This window comes from Sarcophilus harrisii, chromosome 2, assembly GCF_902635505.1.
Source record: "Sarcophilus harrisii chromosome 2, mSarHar1.11, whole genome shotgun sequence".
In the NCBI taxonomy this organism is placed as follows: domain Eukaryota; kingdom Metazoa; phylum Chordata; class Mammalia; order Dasyuromorphia; family Dasyuridae; genus Sarcophilus; species Sarcophilus harrisii.
The window spans coordinates 630,005,630-630,025,897 of record NC_045427.1 but is presented as its reverse complement, the minus strand read 5'-3'; the positions used below and the strand labels follow the sequence as shown (position 1 = coordinate 630,025,897).

At 45.6% G+C, this 20,268-nt stretch overlaps 1 protein-coding gene across 3 annotated transcripts in view; it reads right to left on the bottom strand.

The window, feature by feature from the left end:
• The window catches only part of TMEM266 (transmembrane protein 266), a 135,137-nt gene that overhangs the window by 80,424 nt on the left and 34,445 nt on the right, over window positions 1-20,268 (bottom strand). For all 3 annotated transcript variants that reach the window (XM_031956795.1, XM_031956796.1, XM_031956794.1), the window contains exons 2-3: window positions 7,237-7,327; window positions 4,943-5,131 (exon numbers count right to left, since the gene is read on the bottom strand). In XM_031956795.1, the coding sequence (XP_031812655.1) occupies window positions 4,943-5,131; window positions 7,237-7,250 (203 nt within the window). In that variant the 5' untranslated portion in view covers window positions 7,251-7,327. The remainder of the gene's footprint in view (window positions 1-4,942; window positions 5,132-7,236; window positions 7,328-20,268) is intronic.

Here is a 20,268-nt window from a genome sequence, read left to right as displayed (position 1 = left end):
ACAAGGTCGGGGCAGCTTCACCCCAAGAAGCGCCTTCTGCATCCCTCTCTAGCCTAAGCTGGGGTCGGAGGTCATGGGGCGCTCGAACAGTACGGCAGAACCCAGAACCACACAAGATCAAGAATCAGGAGATCCTCGCGTCTATTCTTCCTCGCTAACCCCAGAAAGGGGATGAGGCTGGACATGGACAAAGGGAGACAAGTGGGAGCACTGGGATGGGATAGGGAGGGAGGTAGAGGTGGCGGTAAGATGGAAGAGGAAGGGGACAGCCCACTTCCTCTGCAATGACCCACCGCCCGCCATAACTGGCTCCATTGCCTTCTTCCCCCTTGGGACTTCATAAATGCATCCCTTCTGCTCACACAAAACCCAAGGGAGGGACCTGGGCATGTTGGAATAAAGGGAACAGATGGGCTGAGAACATCTGCAGACTGCTGGCAGTCTCCTTCCTGATTGTTCCACTGTTTGCTTTCTCTCTTCTCTTGACTAATAATAAGGGCAGGGAGGTGGTGCAGTGGATAGAGCCCCAGGTCTGGAGTCAGGAAGAGCCGAGTACAAATTGTGGCCTCTGACATAGCTGTCTGACCCTGGGAAAGTCAACTATCCCTCTTTGCCTCAATTTACCCATCTGTAAAATGATCTGGAGGAGGAAAACGGCAAACCACTCCAGTATCATTGCTAAGAAAACCCAAATAGGATCAAGGAGGATTGAACACAATTAATAATAATAATAATAAAAAAGACAAATGGTAGGCACCCAGATACTAGGAATGTAAGCTCCCTGAGGATAAGGACTTTTTTGTATTTGACCTGTATCCCCAGAAGCCAGCCCAGGACTGGGAATATTGTTGGAGCTTAATACAGGCTTGCTGGGCTGGGGCAGGGCGCCCCATACTTGCATGCCTGTGGTCTGGGGTGTCAGGGAGCCTGAGGGAGGTAGATCTCTTGAGCAGGAAGTTCTGAGCTGGGGTCAGGTGAGATCCAATCAGGGGTCCGCACTAAATCCAGCACCAAGAACAGGGAGCAGCAGGTTTGCCCCAAAAGCGACAAACTGGAGCAGGTCATCGGGGAGCCGGCCAAGGTTTCTGACAGGCATGGGATCATTGGGGGCAGAATGGGGGGCAGGGGCAGGACTTGCCAAAGCCACTCATCAGCCTGGCAGGGACTCGGATGGAGGACGGCTGCCCATGTCTTTCCTTAAAGCGGAAAGTTCTAATCACCTGACTGTGCCACGGAGATGGGGCCCCAGATCCAAAGCAAAAGGGGCCTAGGGGGACACCCAGTCCGAGCCCTTCCTTTTAAGGAGGAGGAAAAGGGGTCCCAGGGAATTAAGCATCATGCCTAAGGTGTCAGGGATTCAGAGAGAGGCTCCAAACATCTAGCAGGAGCAGCCCCCCCCCTCCCCATTTCACAAGAATCAGTGACCCGCGGACACTATTCCTGTTCCTCCTCCTGTCCCAAGGGGACGCGAGCGCCCGCTCTCTCAAAGGCTGCGGCCTCTGCTCTCCGAGTCCTGGCCTGGGGAGCGGGAGACCGAGCTCTAGTCCCTCCGGCCCCGCCTCTGGTCTCGAGAAGAAGGAGGGGCTCTCACCTCTCTGTCTGTCTCTCTGTCTCTCTCTGTCTCTGTCTCCGTCTCTGTCACTGTCTGTGTCTGTATCTCTGTCTCTTTCTTTTTCTCTATCACCCATATCTATCTATCCGTGAGGGAAGGGCCTGTTGCACATTAATCCTGGCATCCCCCTGGCACAGCCCCTGGCACAGGGAAGCTATTCCTGGGGCGCCACACACCCCCCCCCACTGGACCCCGGTTTCTCCTCTGTACGAAAAGGGAGCTGAAAGATGCCGTTCCCCGTCCTGCCGCTGTCCCGGGAGCAGATGCAGCTCTGTCAGTGGCTGGAGGCGGTGCTATCTTTGGAGAGGCCAGCAGAGGGCAGGTGCTGCCCAGTTTCCGAGGCCGGAGCTTGGCCGGCTTTGCGCGGAGGCTCCCGCCAGGCCGCCCGAGCTGTGAGCGAGAGAAAGCAGATGGCCTTTCTTGGCCCCGGGCTGTCCTTCCGTGCGGGGCAGCGTCCGACCAGGACGCCCCAGGCTTTAGAATAAAGCTCCTGCGGGAGAGGGAAGGGGGCCCCTCGGAGGCCCCTCGGGCCCGGGTCCCTTCGCCTGGGAGGCGGCAAGAAGGGGGTCGCAGGGGGAGCTTGGTCCCGCGGGGAGGGGACAGAGCCTGATGTCAGCGCTCCGTGGGGGCTACGACACTTTCCTGACATTTACCTGGCCCCAAACTGCGACCTGGGCAGGCCGGAGCACCCGGTGCCAGCGCACGGACCTTGGTGCCAGCGCACGGACCTTGGTGCCAGCGCACGGACCTTGGTGCCTGCGCACGGACCTTGGTGCTTCCGCACGGACCTTGGTGCCTCGAGGCAAGCGCTCGGGGCTGAGGATTTTCTAGTCCCGGAGCCATGTGACCGGACTCTCGGGACTCGGTTTCCTTATCCGTCACAGTGGAGGCTAAAGTAGAGGTTGGGGGTCACTCCCCTCCCTCCCAGGACTGAAAGTAGAAGTTTGCTGGTTCCCGCTCCATGCTCACTTTCCGTCCGGCCTGGAGGAGCGATCTCCAAAAGGCTGTCCTATAAATATCTGAAAACCCAGATTCGCTCCTCTCCCTCAAACTCTACCTTTTAAACTCCCCTCTTACTGTGGAGGGGGCACGGACTCCCGGCCCCCAGACCGACAGCCGAGGCCGTATCCCTGACTTCTCAGCCCTTCCTCTCACCTGCTTCAGCCTCTTTCCAAACCTATTTCCAGTTTGTCACCAGAGCCCATCAATTTTATCTCTGGAAACGTTTCTTGCCTCTTGCCCCCCTTCCTTCCTCCTCGGTGGAGACCCTCATCGATGACCCCTATTGCAATAAACCGCTGACTGAGCTGCCAGTCACTCGTGTCCAGCCTTTATTCAGTGTCAAAGTCACAAATCAGACCCGTCTCCACCCCTTCCCTCATTCAGTAAACCTCAGTGGCTCCCTATTACCCCAGATCACCTATAAACCCCTCTGTGCCAGGATATAAATCCCATATTTTAATCACCTATAATACAACCCTATCTTTGGCATTCAAAGCCCCTCACCACCTAACTCTGCCCCTATTTTAATCCCGTATAAACCCTCTGTCTGGCTTTCGTAACCGGGCCCTGCCCCGTGCCCCTTTCCAGTTTTCTCGCGCCTCCCACCCTACCTCGCCCACTGGCTCAGTGACCACGAGCCTTGTTTTTCTCGGCTCTGACACCCATCTGCGGCCTAGTATCATCAATGTGAAAAAGGCTCCTGGGCTAGCTCTCCCCCCTTTCACAAAAGAGGCAGCCCTGAGATGATTGGCTCAAGGTCACCCAGGTAGTCACCGAAGCGGGAGGAAGATCACACGTGATCATGATTTTTAAAGCCCGGCCTCCCCCCCTTCAGGAGCCTCTCTCCCGGGCTGCCTCTGATTGCGCTCTGACCTTGGCGTGATCTCCCTTCTGCCGGGAGCCCTTGCGGCTGCAAGCGGGCGGGGGGCGCAGCAGCTGATGGGAGATTGTCGGCTGGGAGCAGAATTCCTGCTAACCTCATTTCCTATTTACTCCCGGCTGCAGCTTCTCGAGGGGACCCGGGCCGGGCCCTCGATTAATGACAAAGTGTTTCTCTCGGCGGGCCGCGCACTTCAGACTCGGGGTCCCTGATATTTATCTGGCCTAATTGAATTTTACTTCCCCTGCTTGGGAGTGAGAGCCCGCCAGAGATAAATGTCTCTCCGAGTCTGATTTTGGAAACAGAATGAATGGCTGGGGCTCCCCCTCCTTCCCTCCTCCCTCTTGGGCTGGAGTGCTGAACTCCAGGGCCTGCAGCTGGGCTTGTCTCTAGGGTGCTGATTTTTAAGGGCCGGGACGCTTCTTTAGCTACTGGTGACAGAGACCTGGGCAGGCGGCTTGGCCGATGGGGAGAATATAAAGAGCCAAGGAGTCCTAGGAACTTTAGAGGCTCTCCCTGGGCCTGAGCAGAAAGCCTCCCTCCTTCATCTCTTGTTAGCCATCATCCAACCTCTGCTTGGACGCCCAGGGATGAGGAGCTCGTTACCTCTTCAGGAAGTCCCTTTCACTTTGGGGGAGTCCTAATTACTTTTAATCAAATGAAATAATAATTATAAAGCAGTAAACAATGCCTGGCACTTAGTAAGTACTACATGTTAGCTGGAATTATTATTAGTAACAACCATAATAATAATAGTAGTATTTTATGGAGCATTTAAAGTTTATAGGACATTTAACATAGATTATCTTGTTTGATCCTTTCAACCACCATGGGAGGTAGGTGCTGCGATTATCCCCATTTTATAGATGAGGAAACTGAGGCAAATAGAAATTTGGTGATATATCCAGGGCCATACAGCTGGTGAGTGGAAAGCCTGAGGACATGGATGCTCACCCATGGGAAAGGTCATGGTTTCCTTATTTGTAAAATGGGGGGCTGGAAGACTGAATCCTCTTGAAGTTCTCTGGCTACCCTAAATTGATGATCCTATAATTATTGAGCTCTTTGTCTAGCTAGAACTAGTCTTTATGGACAAATCATTTCCCTTTTCCACATGAGAATCTATTTCAATAATAGAAATTCTAAATGTCTATAATTTATCTATTATAGATAATTTATCTATTATCAATAGATAAATAGATGGATAGATAGGCTATATAGATGTAATGAATGAATGGATAGATGAAGACAGGAAAATAAATATATGGATGGATAGAAGATTTTCAAATCTTCTGAGATCTGAAGACAGATTTTGAACCTGATGAAGCTTTCGCTTGTCCAGACTGAGCAGCCCCCAGAACTGGGCCCAATACATCCAGTGGGATCTGATTGGGACCCCCGAGTCCCAGGGGGCTCTGAAGAGGAGCTCAGGAATGACCGGCACTTACCCTTCCCTTTGGAACTCCTCATCTAGGTTGGACAACAGCTGTGAGCCGGCGGCGGAGAGGTCCAGGGCAGCCAGCGGCAGGTCTCGGTAAGCCAAGTTCACTAGCTGGACCGGGGCCAAACTTTTCGTTTCTTCTTCCACTTGTTGGGAGATGATCTCAACTTCAGGAACTCCCCCTTCTATGGCGGGCCTGGGGTAGGAAGAGAGGGAGGAGAACAAGGGGAGTCGGGTGGCCATGCTTGAGAACCTGAATGTCCGGAGGCTTTTAGGTAGGAGTAGGGGATAAACTTGGCAGCATCAGCAAATGTCTAAATGTCTCCCATTTAAGTATCATACCAAAGCTGTGAGGTATGGAGCTCAGGCAGGATTATTCCCTTTTCACAGATGAGGCAGTTAAGGCTTTGAGATGTTCAGTGATTTGGCCATGATCATATAGCTACTAGGCATCTGTGGCTGAATTTGAATTCAGCTCTCCCTGACTCCAGACCCAGAGCCCTTTACTATGTCACTTGGCTGCCAACCTGCCAGAGTTTCTGTATTTCATTTTTAGAGTTCTCCTTTAGCTGAAGCTTAATACCTTGGAAAACTCACATAACTTCCCGAGGACTCAGTTTCCTCATCTGTAAAATGAGTAGGTTGGGTCAGATGGCCAGGTCTTGACCTAAGAGCCTCTGATCTCTGTCCCATTCTTGTCCCCACTTCATGCAGAGGGGATAGTGGGAATGGCCCCTTACCCTTCCCTCCCTCTACCCTTCCCTCATATCATCCTGCCATGGGATCCCCCCTGGCTGTGTCAAAAGAGCCCTGCTTGCAGACTTCCAGTAATGAGGAATAAAATAAGGAGGCAACATGTAATAATAATGATAATTCCTTCTTCCCTACCTCTCCTCCTCCCTCACTCCATTTCTTTTTCCTTTCCTTTCTCCTTTTCCCTTCTCTTCTGTTGCCCTGACTCCCTCCCTCTTCTTCCTTCTCTCCCTCGTTCCTATTTTCCTTCATTTCTTCATTTCCTTCTTTTGTTTCTTTCCCCTCTCCCTCCTTTTTTCTTTTCCTACCTTCCTTCATTCCCTATTTCTTCCTCTTTTCCTATCCCTTTCTTTTCCTTCCTTTCTTCCCTTCCTTTCTTCCTCCTTTCTTATTTCCTTCTTCTTTTCTACCTTCATTCATTCTCTCATTTCCTTCCTCTTTTTCTCTCCTCTTCCTTCACTCCTTCCCTTCTTCTCTTCTCTTACACTTCTTTCACTCTCCCTTCTTTCTTCCCTCCCTTTGTTTCTTCCTTCCTCTCTCCATTTCTTCCTTTCTTCTTTCCTTCTTTCCTATTTAATAAATGTCTTTTATTCATGCATTCATATGGTCAGCCTCTAGCCTCTCTCTTATCTCTTATTTATTCCTCACACATCTGCCAAAAATTCATAGGTCACTCTCCTGCTCAAAATCCTTCGGGCTCTCCCACGGCCAATTGAATAAAGCACAAATGTCATCTTCCCTGGCATTTAAATGGTTTGACATCTAAATACACACTAGACCATATAGCCTGTTAGAGCTATTGGTTGACTCCAGACACCTGACCACACTTGACTTTTGCATCCCTTCCAGCCATCTTACCATCTACCCAACCCATCTCACCATCCACTTGCTGATGCTGCTGTGCACCCCTTATTCCCACATCAGCTCCTTTCCATCTCTTGCCATGAGCACAGTAATCAAACAAAACAGATATCATAGACAGCAACGTTCTCTGGGATTCCCCAGAGCAAAATCCCCTCCCCTGGTCATCACCCTCTTATAGGTCTTGTTTTCCCCTATTAGAATGAAAATATCTTGAGGGCAGGGGTTGTCTCTTTTTATATTTGTGTCCCCAGAGCTTAGCACAATCCTAGTTACTGTTTGCTTTTGTTTGTCAGAGAACCATGACCCTGGGGAGGTGATGATTGGATTGAAGTGAGGGAGGGCTGTTCAAGGTCACCAGTCTGACTTTCTCCTCTGGAGCCACCTGGATCCAGCGGCCAGACAGAGAACAGGGTGACTGGAGATGGCCCTGGATACAGTGGGGGACTTTGGCCTTTTTTGAGCTGAGGTCTTCAACGTATCTCAACATAGTAAACATGGCTAAATGCATTTTCCATTCATTCATTCCACTGACAATTTCCCTTCCAGCCTTCTCGCACCCTGTCCCATCTTGCCCAATTCTGTTTTTGCCAAATGTTCCCTTATCTTGCCCAAGGTGAGCAGAGTAATTTTTTGGGCTCCATGTTTTCTTTTGGTTACTCTGCCACATCATCTTAGGTTACTTACTGGGGACTGGTCATGGTGAACGGTACATTCGAAGCACTTGGCTTTCCTGATCTTTAGCTGCCCTCCTCTCTGAAGCCTTCATGCATTGTTTCTACAAAAGATAAAAAAAAAACCATTAGGTCCTGAAAACAAATAATGGAATGACAGTTTTATTTTAAAAATTAGATACAAATTCAGAAAGTTCCAAATCCTTAGTGCAAACCCATATAGTTCTCTTCAGTAACAACCACAAATAGTTGTTTTCACTTACGTTGGCCTAAGTGGCCAGTTTTTGGAAAACCTGGAATTCCCAGTGGCCTCTGCATTTTCTTGTGGCTTCATTCAATATAAAGGGAAGGCTCGGGAAAAAAAGGTGGATTGACTAGATGGAAAGGGCAAGAAATGATTCTTAGATTGTCCAAGTGCTCCACTGGTACTCTGGGATATAAGGATTAACAGACAGACCCACAGAGAGAAAGTTTGATAGATAGAGAGTAGGTAGATAGATAAACAGACAGACAGAAAGACAGAGAGCACAATAGATATATGATAGATAGATAGGTAACTAGATAGATAGATAAGTAGATAGATAGGAAGATGGATCAATAGATAAATGGATAGATAGGATATATGGATGTGCTGAATGAATGGATAGATGAAGACAGGAAGATAAATATATGGATGGATAGACAGACAGACACAGACAGGAAGAGTATTTATTGTGTACTTATTATATACTAGGCTCTTTTCTGCCAAAGGCCATTTGGATATTTGTAATCTCATTCGTAGGCCATACAACAATGTCACCTTATAGAACGCAAGCAGAGGCTAGGGTATTGTACCAAGCTTTCATCTCGTCATTTCCTGTGATCTCCTTGGCAGATTATTTTGCAGACCTTACACAGCCCTCAGTCAAATGTTCTTCACCCTGCGCCCCTGCTTGACAAAGGAAAGGAACTGTCCCACCCTTTGGGTTGATCCCTGTGGTGGACTCAGGGGAGATCCCAGATAAGTCCTACAGGATGGGTTGTGATTTGCATTGTTGGAAGGACCGTCTAAATGGGAGTTCACGGCTCCACTTGAGTATCTGCATTCATAAGTATAAATAAATAGGGTATGCTCAGAGTCTGAGTTTAAGAGGGGAAGAATAACGCTCCAGGTAATGAAGACCCCAAACTACAGCCTAGCCCTCAATCCAAGGAGCACTGCGGGTCAGGGATCAGAAGCAAGGCTTCCAACATCTGGAATACAGGAGGAAGAGGTCACCGACTGGGAGGCTATTTATCTTTTAGCATATACAAAGAATTATAACATAGCTGTTGCCTTTAGAGAGTTCACAGTGTGTACAGTAGGGAAGACTTGTGGGACCATAAGACCATGGTTTCTAGAATGTCACTGTGAACCAAGTCCACCATTCCACAAGCAACTTGAAAATATGCTAAGAAATGACTCGTGTCCGTCCTGTTCCATCTTCAGCTCAGAAATACCCCTCCCAAGCATCTACCCCAGGAACATAAAAAACCCAAGTGAGATCCTGCCCACCCCAACTTATTCCCAGCAGCACATTTGGTGAGAGCACCGAAATGGAGACAAAGTTGATTAACCAGGGAACGCATAAGCAAGTTGTGGCCATTAACGTAATGGAACATTACCACTCCTTTAGAAACGATGAATACGGAGAATTCAGACAAAGAAAATGCCAGGTTCTTGTTTCCTGAGCAGCTGATGCTGTGATGAGACCCATAAATGGCTTATCAGGCTGTTATTTAAAAATAATAGCCCCCAAACAGAATGTACTGTGAAGCACAGAGCCAAAGGGGAGAGACAGCTGGTCTGGCACTCTCTAAATGCACCATCAATGTGCAAACCTGCTGTCTAGTGATCCTGGGAGAAGGAGAATTCAGCTTGTGGCTTTAGAGTAATTGGTTCTGACTCTCCGGGGAGAAAAGTTTGTCTGTTATTTTAAGTTCCAGTCAAAAGTTGCCTGCTGCTTTTAAACCGAGTGCGTTTTCTGGCCAGTTATGTTAACTTACTCCAACAGCCCTCATGGCTGCCCTTATGCCACAAATCACAGTCCAGACTTCTTGGGGCAACAGCCTCGGAACACCTGACCTTCCAGAGATCTTAGCTGTGGGCCAGAAGCTACCTTTTTGTACAGATGGGAAAATTGAGCACCCCACAGGAAATGTAACACACTCCAATTTGCACAGTGGATTAGCCCCTGAACTGGGTCATGTGGCTTTCAGGCTTGAGATCTTTTTTGTTAGTCAACAACTTCATTAGACACTTCCTATGAGCAAAGCCAAAATTGAGATTATTTAGATACGGCACAGTTCCTACTCTCACGGAGTTTCCAGTCTAGCAAGGGAATAAGACATAGACACAGATCACTGTGTGAGGGAACTTGGTTGGGAAATTATCATGGGCGGCTCATTGGGAAAGTCCTTCCCCCTCTGCCACTATAATGAACAAGAGAATGGAGAACCAATCTGTGTGAGGTCCAAGGGCTGCTTACCTCCTGGGAGGATCCGGGAAGGCTTGCAGTGGCAGGACAGGTATAACTGAATCAGGAGAGCCCTCTAGGTGGCAGTAACACTAACTTTCCCCGTAGACCTGCCCCAGTTCCAGGGCTTTGGAACCATCAGGGTGTTGGTCGATACCACAACCAAGATGGCTCACTTCTTCTTCCTTTGTGCCATGGCTGTTCCTGAGGGAAATCTCCTCAAAAGAAGGGAGGTTGTAGGGAAAGTTTGTCAGCTGACACAGAGTGAAGGAATAAACCCACAGGACAAAATATGAGATGACCACAATTAAGTAACAGAAAATAGCTCTGAGACTTCAGAGTGCCGATCCAACCAGTAACCAGGACTTGTGAAGTTTTCCTTTCTTTCTATTTTTTTGGGGGGGAGGAGGTGAGGCAACAAGGATTAAGTGACTTGTCCAGAGTCAGACAGCCGGGAAGTGTTAAGTGTCTGAGGTCAAATTTGAACTCAGGTCCTCCAGATAAAGGGTCAGTGCTCTATCCACTACACTATCTAGCTGTCCTTGGGACAAGGAGGACACATGCTTTGCCACTTCTTGGTAGTGAGATGATGGACTAGAGAGGTCTGGAATGAGGTAGCCACTGTCCGATGTGTTCATTGTGTTGAATTGTCTTAGGATTTAACTATATTTATTTGTCCAATGGAAGACTTTTATGTGGATGTGAGGGAAGTTGGTGGATAGTGAAGAGAAAGACAGAAAGAAAGGAAGGAAAGAAGGAAGGAAGGAAGGAAGAAAAAAGGGAGAGAGAAAGAAAGAAAAAGAAAAAGAAGGAAGAAAAAGGGAGAGAAGATGAAAGGAAGGAAGGGAGGGAGGGAGGAAGAAAGGGAGAGAGAAAGGGAGGGAGGGAGGGAGGGACAAAAGGAGAAAGAAAGAAGGAAGAAAAAAGGGAGAGAGAAAGGAAGAAAGGAAGGAGGAAAAATGAAGGAAGAAAGGAAAAGTCATCAGTGAAATATTTTTTTTTAATTCACAGAAAGAAGTTTAGGCCAACAGACAAGCAGGGCAACACTGATACTATTATTTTAAATTTAATAGGTATTTTAAAATATCATAGAGATTAGTAGTTTCAAATACAATAAATCTTTTCTGAATTTTGCATATTGAAATATTCATGTTGATGTTTAAAGTCATACTAAAATATAATAAAATTAAACAGATTGAAGTAAATGATCCCTAAGGTCCCTTGCAGCTTTAAATATAAGATCCTATGATTCAGGTGGTTCCTGTCTGTGGAAGCAACAGGATCCAATAAGAGGCAGTATGGTGTAAGCAGGGAGGTAAGAAGACTTGAGTTCAAATTCAGATTTGCTCCTGAGACCTTGATTAAGTTATAGTTTTCCACCCTCCCTCCTTCCCTCTCTCTTCTCCTCTCCTCTCTTCTCCTCTTCTCTCCTCTCTTCTCCTCTTCTCTCCTCTCTTCTCCTTTTCTCTCCTCTCCTCTTCCTTCCTTTCTTCCTTCCTTCCTTCCTTCCTTCCTTCCTTCCTTCCTTCCTTCCTTCCTTCCTTCCTTCCTTCCTTCCTTTCTTTCTTTCTTTCTTTCTTTCTTTCTTTCTTTCTTTCTTTCTTTCTTTCTTTCTTTCTTTCTTTCTTTCTTTCCTCCCTCTTTTCCTTTCTTTTATCCCTTTCCTTCCTTTTTTTTCTTTCTGTCTTAACTTAATAGTATTAAATTTTTCCAATTATATGAAAGATAGTTTTCAACATTCATTTTCATAAGATTTTGATTCCCAATTTTTTTCTCCTTCCCTTCTTAATCTCCCCCTTCACCAAGACAGCAAGCATGAACCTCAGTTTCTTGTCAGCAAAATGGGGTTAAGAACATGACCTAGCTTTCAGGTTCATTGGAAAAAATGTGCTTTGCAAATTTTCAAATCCTATAAAAACACGAGTTGTGACTATGTTATTTCTGCTCTCACCCTATTATGCTGCAGTTTTCACAGCCAAAGAGGAGAAAGGGTGAGGGGTTGTGGGCTGCCTTGGCTGCCTTGCTGTGATGTACCTGATAAATAGCCAAAGAGGTCTGCAAATGGGACAGATGGCCTTTGCATCCCCAGGGTGCTTGGAGCACAGGGAACCAAGTCCGGCTGTCCCCTTTAATCCCTGTACCTTTAGACCTTCCCCACCTCAATAGTATTTTGTTTTTTCAAATACCTGTAAATATAATTTTTAATAATCATTTTTGTAAGATTTATAAGATTTTGTTGCAATTTTTTTCTTCCTCCTTCCTTTGCCTCTCCCCTTCCTGAGACAGCAAGCAAGCTGATACAGATCATATGTGTACAATACTTTTAAGCATGTTTTCATATTTGCCTTTGGATCTTTTTTGAAAATAAAAAGGACTGTAGACTTCTCAAATCAGTCAATCGATATGTATTGATTAAGTGCCTGCCAGTGCAAAAGCATTGGAGATATAAGCACAGAATCAAAACGGTCCCTGCCCTCAAGAAACTTTTAGTCTTTTGGAGGAGACGACATGTAAGTATAGATGTCTACACAGAATAAATACTTCAAAGCACCTTCCAAGAATTAAGGGATTTCACAAAGTACAGTGAGGAGCGATTGTGTTTGGAGCGTGTGGAGATGGAGGGCTCTAGATGAAGAAGTCGGGGGCCAGACTATATATGTAAGGGTGTGCTATAGAACAAGGCTAGAAAGACAGGGGAGAGCCAGGCTGTAAAGAGCATGGAATGACCTGCAGAGGAGTTTATATTTGACTCTTAAGATAATGGGAAAATCACTACTGTGTTCCAAGTAGAAAAATGACCTTGAGATTCATGCTTATGGATAAGTCCTTGGTGGGGGGGCAGAGAATGGCTTGAGTGAGGAGAGTCTTGGGGCCGAATGATAAAGCTTCAGGAGAGGATGGTCAGGATCTGGATGAAGATGATGGCTGGGAGTTTAAGGATGGATGACACCAATATTGTGGACCTGCCTTACCTCTCTTTATCTGAGCCACTCTTTAAGACAGTAAATTGATGATTTACTTCCCTCTAGTCTGGGGAGAATTCTTCACCAGGAGCTCCCTATGCTGGTAAAATGGCTTAAAAATCCATCCGAGATCCTCTCCCATTTTTATTATGACAGGTTTTCAGCTTAACTTTGAACCTAAATCCTCCTGGTCCGCACCTGCCGGTGCTATGGAAGGAGATGGAGATAAAGGATTGATGGTTCAAGATATCTTCAATTCACAGAGGTGGGAGAATCAGCTCCCATCAGCCAGCGGATATTGTCAATCAAATAGCTTTTAAAATGAGAGATGGGAGGCCATCAGGCAATGTGCATGACTCTGGATTGAATGAGGTCATAGCACCAAGAAAGGGCTTCGGTGTCTTGGGAGGCTGGGGAAGTGGATGCGGATGAGAGAGGGATAGTTTATCAGTCTAGAGATAAAACTGTTTCAGGAAAGACGAATGCCAGTCATTGTCCTCTGACCTAGAACATTTGGTAAGGTGCAGTTAGATGAAGCAGTGAATAGACTATCAGGCCTGGAGTCAGGAAAACCTGAGTTCAAATATGGTCTCAGACACTTATGAGCTGTGTGCAAATTCCTTAGCCTTATTAGCCTCAGTTTCCTCATCTTTACAAATCCAGAGAAGGAAATGGCAAATTACTCTAGTGTCTCTGTCAAGATGATCCCACATGGGGTCAGGAAGAATTGAAATGAGTGAATAACAACAATAAGTGGGCAGAGAAAGTGAGAGACACCAAGAGACTAAAACTTTGGGGAGACAGGTTGAGGCAGAGAATCAGTTCCTGCTTTTGGCCTCTTGCTCCAGCCTCCATTGCTGCTCCATCTGATTTGCTCCCTTCACTTATTCCTTGAATTACTGGGTTTTGACCTCCCATGCCCAGCTGTTCAGCTCTCCTCCTTTTCCAGAGCCCATTGTCTCTACTCTTAAACAGGGATCGCCCTTTCCTGCTCAGGTATTTGCTCAATCAACATATACCCACGTGTTGGTTCTTTCTTGGGTAGGATACAATGGCATGGGGCTGGTGGATTATCAAAGTGGCCCAGGTAGAAAAGCTGGATGTCCTGTCCCCCTCCGAGGGGAGGGGACTGGCTAACCCATGGCAGGAAAGCTGGTCGTGAGCCCCAGGGATTCAATAGGAGGGCAGACCTGGATTGAGGAGACGTAGGTTTAAATCCCAGTTCATACTTCTACCACCATACCCCTAACCAGGATCAAAAACTTAAGTTCCCCAAGCCTCAGTTTCCTCATCTGTAAGATGGGAGCTCTAATAGACTGTCTACTTTACAGGACTGTTGTGAAGACTGCTTAAACCTTGAGTGTTAGGGAATGCTATCCCTTTTATTACCGTTATTATCAAGTGTTAAAATAATGCTGCCCGGATTTTTTTCTCCCTCAACCAGGCTGGGAAGATGAATCCCACAGTTGGCGAGGGTGATCTTAGCTTGACACCTCAGAGCTTGTTGAAAACGGCTTCTGAGGGGATGTTGTGTTGTTTCATCTGCCAAGGGTGCAGGTCCACCGCCGAATCAGAAGGTCACTCTGATCACCCAAGGTCAATTCATCAAGGATGAGTTGTCATTGTCAATCAACAATGAGTTCGTCATTATGATGTTATTGATTATCATTCTGATGGATGTTACATAATTATTAATTTTTCATGGATAACGATGAGCTAGCATTATTAATTAATCAATAAATAGTTATTAGGTATCTACTATGTGCCTGGTATTGTGTTAAGAGTTGAGGATACAAAGATAAAAAAAGAGAATCCTTGACCTCAAGAACCTTCCATTGCTTCCATTACTGGTACAGCTGGACACTTATCCCCATTTAGCAGATGAGAAAACCAAGGCAGAGAAGGTAGGTGAACTTCCAAGAATCATGCAGCTATGATTATGTGATGGTATCAGATAGCAGGTCTGTATTCAGATTTCTCCTGACTTCAAGTCTACTGCTCTTCCCACTACAGTGTGCTCTCAAGATGAGATGTGTTGTTACCTTGGGATGTTCTGGTACTGAATCTGAGACCAGAGCATCACTGATTGAGGGCTGCAAGAAACCTCAGAGGCCACTCAGTCCAGTAGTCTCATTTTGCAGATGAGAAAATCAAGACCCAGGAAAGCTGTGATTTGTTCAAGATCACATGGATAGTGCATATCATATCCGGGTCCTCTGATGTGGAAACAGCTCTCTACCCCAAAAATACCCCAGATTCCAAAGGCAGAATTTTTCTTTTTCTTTTTTTCTTTCTTTCTTTCTTTCTTTCTTTCTTTCTTTCTTTCTTTCTTTCTTTCTTTCTTTCTTTCTTTCTTTCTTTCTTTCTTCCTTTCTTCCTTTCTTTTTCTTTTTTTTCCCCTGAGGAAATTGGGGTTAAGTGACTTGCCCAGGGTCACACAGCTGAGAAGTGTTAAGTATCTGAGGCCAGATTTGAACTCAGGGCCTCCTGACTTCAAGGCTGGTGCTCTAAGAATTTTTTCTTAAAAAAGAAAAAAATCAGAAATGAAGACCTTGCTTATTTGACAGGTAACAGCAGCTAGAATGATGCCATGTGAATATATATGCATAGAGAATGTGACTATATTAATACATGCATATAGTGTATAAATCTATATCTATATATACATATACAGAAGCATATATGCACACACCATACATACATGATGTATTCATACACACATATTATATATGACTTTAAAATCCAGAGGATGGAGCTGTTCCTTGTTACAAGCAGCTGGCTCTCTGCCAGGACCGATATTGCCCCCGACGGTGCCCTGGACCTCAGGGAATCTGGTCCTGCAATAAGCTTGTTTTTGCTAACACATCTATACCAGCTCCACCTTTCTTTTCACCTTATGATCGATTCCATTGAGTTCATTTCAACAATTATTAAGTGCCTACTGCATTCAGGCTACTATTATGGGCGCCAGGGATACCAGAGATATGCCACAGAGCTCGCCCCGAAAGAGCTTAGATTTTAATGAAAATATAAGAAAGGCAGACATATCACTCTAAAGGAGGAGGGATGAGAAATAGGGCAGAGATCATTTTTACTGGGGAATGGACGCTGGGGAAGGCTTTGTGGAGGAAGTCCCACTGGAATTGGGCTTGGAGGCAAGATGTTGGTGACGGGGTCAGTGCCAGTGATGGGGTCAGTGCCAGTGACAAGCTAAGTGTTGGGGAAGGGAGGAACAAAAGAAGCCAGTCAGAACAGGGGCAGCGATTTGTGGGACAGGGAGAGGGCAGCTGCTGCCAAATCCAGAATGAGGGCGCCGGTGTCTTTCCTTCCATAGACACCTGTAGGAAACAGAGAAAAAGCAGCTGGATCCTTGGCCTCTGGGCTGGTACTGAAGCTGGTTCCGTTGTATTCTGTTTTTAGAAATACTCCCACTGGCTGGGCAGTGGGGAGGGGGGAATAGGGGAGACCACTTTGTGGTAGATTAGTTGGGTTGTGGGCAGACTGATTATTTGGCCGGCTTTTCCTGTGTGTAAGTGTGTGTGTGAGTCTGTGAGTGTGAGTATCAGTGTGAGTGTGTGTGATTGTGAGTGTGTGTGTGTGTGAGTGCGAGTGTGAGTGTGTGTGTGTGTGTGTGCGCGCTTTCTGTGTTGTATATGCCTCTGAGAGAAATCTGTGACTTCAGCCGCACACTATGGCTCCAATCAGAGCCCACCAGGTCCTGGGCAGGATGGCCACATTGCAAGGTCAGGGACAGCTCAAGGGCATCCTTCAGGACAGTATCCTCTAAGCTCTTCCCTGCAGTGTGGGCCAAAGTGAGAGTCCCTGGACTTTGGTGGTCAATCAGAGGGGATGGTGCCTTGGCAAGGAGGTGACGGTATAAGATTAAGGAAAAGGCGTAGCTCTACTTGACCAAAGAGAAGCTAACAAGAAGAGGGAAAGAGGGAAATGGAGGAGGAAAGGGAGGTTAGAGCCTTGTTATGGTTCCAACTTCAGGGGGTCTAAAGGGGCCCCTTACATTTGGCATCTGGGGTAGGGTAGAGCCCCCTGGGCTTGTTTCACTAAACACAAAGGAAGTGCCAGTGATGGGAGACCAGCTGAGCCTCCAGGTTCCTCTCCAATTCTAAATCTCTGACTGAGGATGAATTGTGCTCCCACCTGTGGAAGCAGAAAGATACGGTGGGAGGGAATGTGATACATCAGGAACTTAAGGTCCTCTGAGTGGTCTTTTTCACCAACAGGCATCCACCTGACCTTCTGCCTCATTTCCATGGAAGTTAATCTCTCCCCAAAAGTCACAGAATCATCACTGGCCACAAGTGGTCGGCATGCTGTCTCGTGTCTCACCTCCACACCGGCACTTCTCCTGGCACGGTGCCCCTGGCACCCTGAGGGGCATTTGCTCAGTCAGGAGCTGGGGATGAGTGCCATGGGCTGACTCACCCACACTCGCTCTGCAGAACCCAGGGGTTCTTGAAGGTCTCCCCACATGGTGCTGTCCCCATGTGACTCTGCCTACATCTGTTGAGATCAGAGAAAGAAGCAAAGGATCCATTCCATTTTAGTTCAAAGGGAGATGGAAGAGGACTCGTTCAGATGCTAGTGATTCTGCGAGAAAAGGAGAAAGTAGAGAGGGAAGCCAAGTCCAAAGTCTTGACAATTCACTTCCCATTATTTATAGACTTTCGGCGATGGAAGGGAACTTCACAGGTCAGCCCATCCCTTCTTCAGTGTCCCCAAACTATGCTAATCCAGGGGCCACTTCAAAGTTTCTGGTGTTCAATACTCCCAAGACAGCACATTTAAGTTCCTGGCAGTTCTGGTTGTTTCCTGTTTCCTAACATGACATTTATCATGCCATTTACCAAGGTAAGCTCCAAATGGATATATGACTTAGTCATAAAAAGTCATATAAACAAATGAGAGAAACAAGGAAGAGATTATCTTTCAGATGTATAGAAAAAGGAAAAGTTCATGTTAAACAAGGGATAGAGAGGACCTCACAACGTAAACAATAAAAAAAAAACCCAATTTTGATTACACACAAGATCAAGAAGTTCTTGCACAAACAAATCCAATGAAGGTAAGGAAGGTTAGAAGGGAAATAGCTAACTTGGAAAAAAAATCTTTGCCTCAAGTTTTTCTGATATATCTCCCATTTCCAACACAGATGAGGAACTGATTCAAATTCATAAGAATAAGAGCCATTTTCCAACTGATAAATGGTCAAAGATATGAATGGGCAGTTTTTAAGGGAAGAAACTCAAACCATGTGATAGTCACAAGAAAAAAATGTTCTGGATCGCTAATCACTTTAATTTGCATTTAAAACAACTCTGGGGTGCCATCTCATGCTAGTATGATTAGTAAAGTTGACCAAAAAAAATTCTAGGAGCTACAGGAAAACAGGAACATTAATGTATCAGGGGTAAACTTTTGAATTGGTGTATCCATTCTGGAAAGTAATTTGGAACTATTCTTGTAAAATTACTAAATTGTGTATACATTTGATGCAATAATATCACTACTAGGCATGCACATCGAAGAGATCAAAGAAAGAGGAAAAGAGCCTCTACGTACAACAGTATTTATAGCTGCTCTTTTTGTGGTGACAACAAAAAAATAAAAGGATAAAATCACTGAACAACTTATGATATATAGACATACACATATATATATATTTATATTTATTTACATATTTATATATGTGTTCATATATGTATATATACGCATATATATGCATTAATATATACTTATTTTTATGTGTTGTATAAAATACATAGTACAATGTATTTCTGGATGTATAAAATAAAACACATGAGGCAATTATAGCAAATTTAAACAGATATGGGGGCCACTAATCTGTACATAAGAATTCATGGTAGTGAAGAGACCAGCATTCAGCTTAGCAGTGGATCTACCCCTCCAACTCAAACACCTTGCCCATCACTGAAGTTTGTGAGGGCTGTCCCTAAGAAAGAGAAAGGACATCAAGGCTTATAATTGCAGAGTTACGAGTTGTCTCATCCACACAGATGTGTTTCTTATGGTACTTTAAGCTTGTGCCCAGTCTGCCTCACAGATACTACTTGTCTCGGTGGTGGAGCTTACCCCCTTTTGTGAATACAATGTCATATAATGATTTGCCTTTTGAATAAATACATTTGTCAAAAATCTGTTGAGTCATCTGATTGAGTTCCTGATGTGAAGTGCACTGATGGGGGCTCCCCTCTGGAAAACTCTAACCTGCCAGGAGGAATAAAGATTGGGGGTTAAAGAGCCCTTGGTGAAAATGTTTGTGGCAGCCCTGTTTGTAGTGGCTAGAAACTGGAAAATGAATGGATGCCCATCAATTGGAGAATGGTCGGGTAAATTGTGGTATATGAATGCCATTATGGAATGACCAGCAGGACGAATACAGAGAGGCTTGGAGAGACTGACATGAACTGATGCTGAGTGAAATGAGCAGAACCAAGAGATCATTATATACTTCAACAACGATATTGTATGAGGATGTATTCTGATGGAAGTGGATTTCTTTGACAAAGAGACCTAATTCGGTTTCAATTGATCAAGGATGGACAGAAGCAGCTACACCCAAAGAAAGAACACTGGGGAATGAATGTAAACTGCTTGCATTTTTGTTTTTCTTCCCAGGTTATTTTTACCTTCTGAATCCAATTCTCCCTGTGCAACAAGGGAACTGTTCGGTTCTGGATACATATATTGTATCTAGGATATACTGTGACATATTCAACATATATAGGACTGCTTGCCATCTGGGGGAGGGGGTGGAGGGAGAGAGGGGAAAAGTCAGAACAGAAGTGAGTGCAAGGGATAATGTTGTAAAAAATTATCCTGGCATGGGTTCTGGCAATAAAAAGTTATTATAATATTAAAAAATAAATAAATAAATAAAATGAAGGGAAAAAAAAGAAAAAAAAAAGAGCCCTTGGTGAGAGGGGGAAGTTCAAGATGGGGAGGCCAGGGCACAGCACCTGCTCCACTAAAATTGGGTCTCTGCTCTTAAAGGGCTTCCTATGAAGAGTGAGGAAGGGAGGACAAAGGGGGATCTACAACTGTTCTTAACTGCCTTTTGTGACATCTTAATTTGGTATTGTACTTTCTACTTAGTATATTAGTAATAAAATGAGAAATGGGACCTTTGGGATCATCTACTTAAATAATAATCATGATAGTCTAATCTGTGACTTCATCACTGCAGGGAAAAGAAAGAGGGAGGGAGGGAAGGAAGAAGGAAGAGAGAGGGGGAGAGAGAGAGAGACAGAAACAGACAAAGAGACAGAGACACACAGAGAGAGACAGAGACACAGAGACAGAGACAGACAGAGAGACAGAGACAGAGAGACAGAGACAGAGAAAGAGAGGGGGGAAGGAGAGGGGGAGGAAAAAGAGAGAGGAAGAGGGAGTGGGAGAGGGCGGAAAGGAAGGAGGGAGAAAGAGAAAAAGAAAGAGAGAGAAACAATTAATGTGGTACCTACTCACCCAACAAGTATTTATGAGGGACCTATGCTGTGCTAATATAAAGAGCAACATAGTGGGGATAGAGACCCCAAAATGAAATGATTC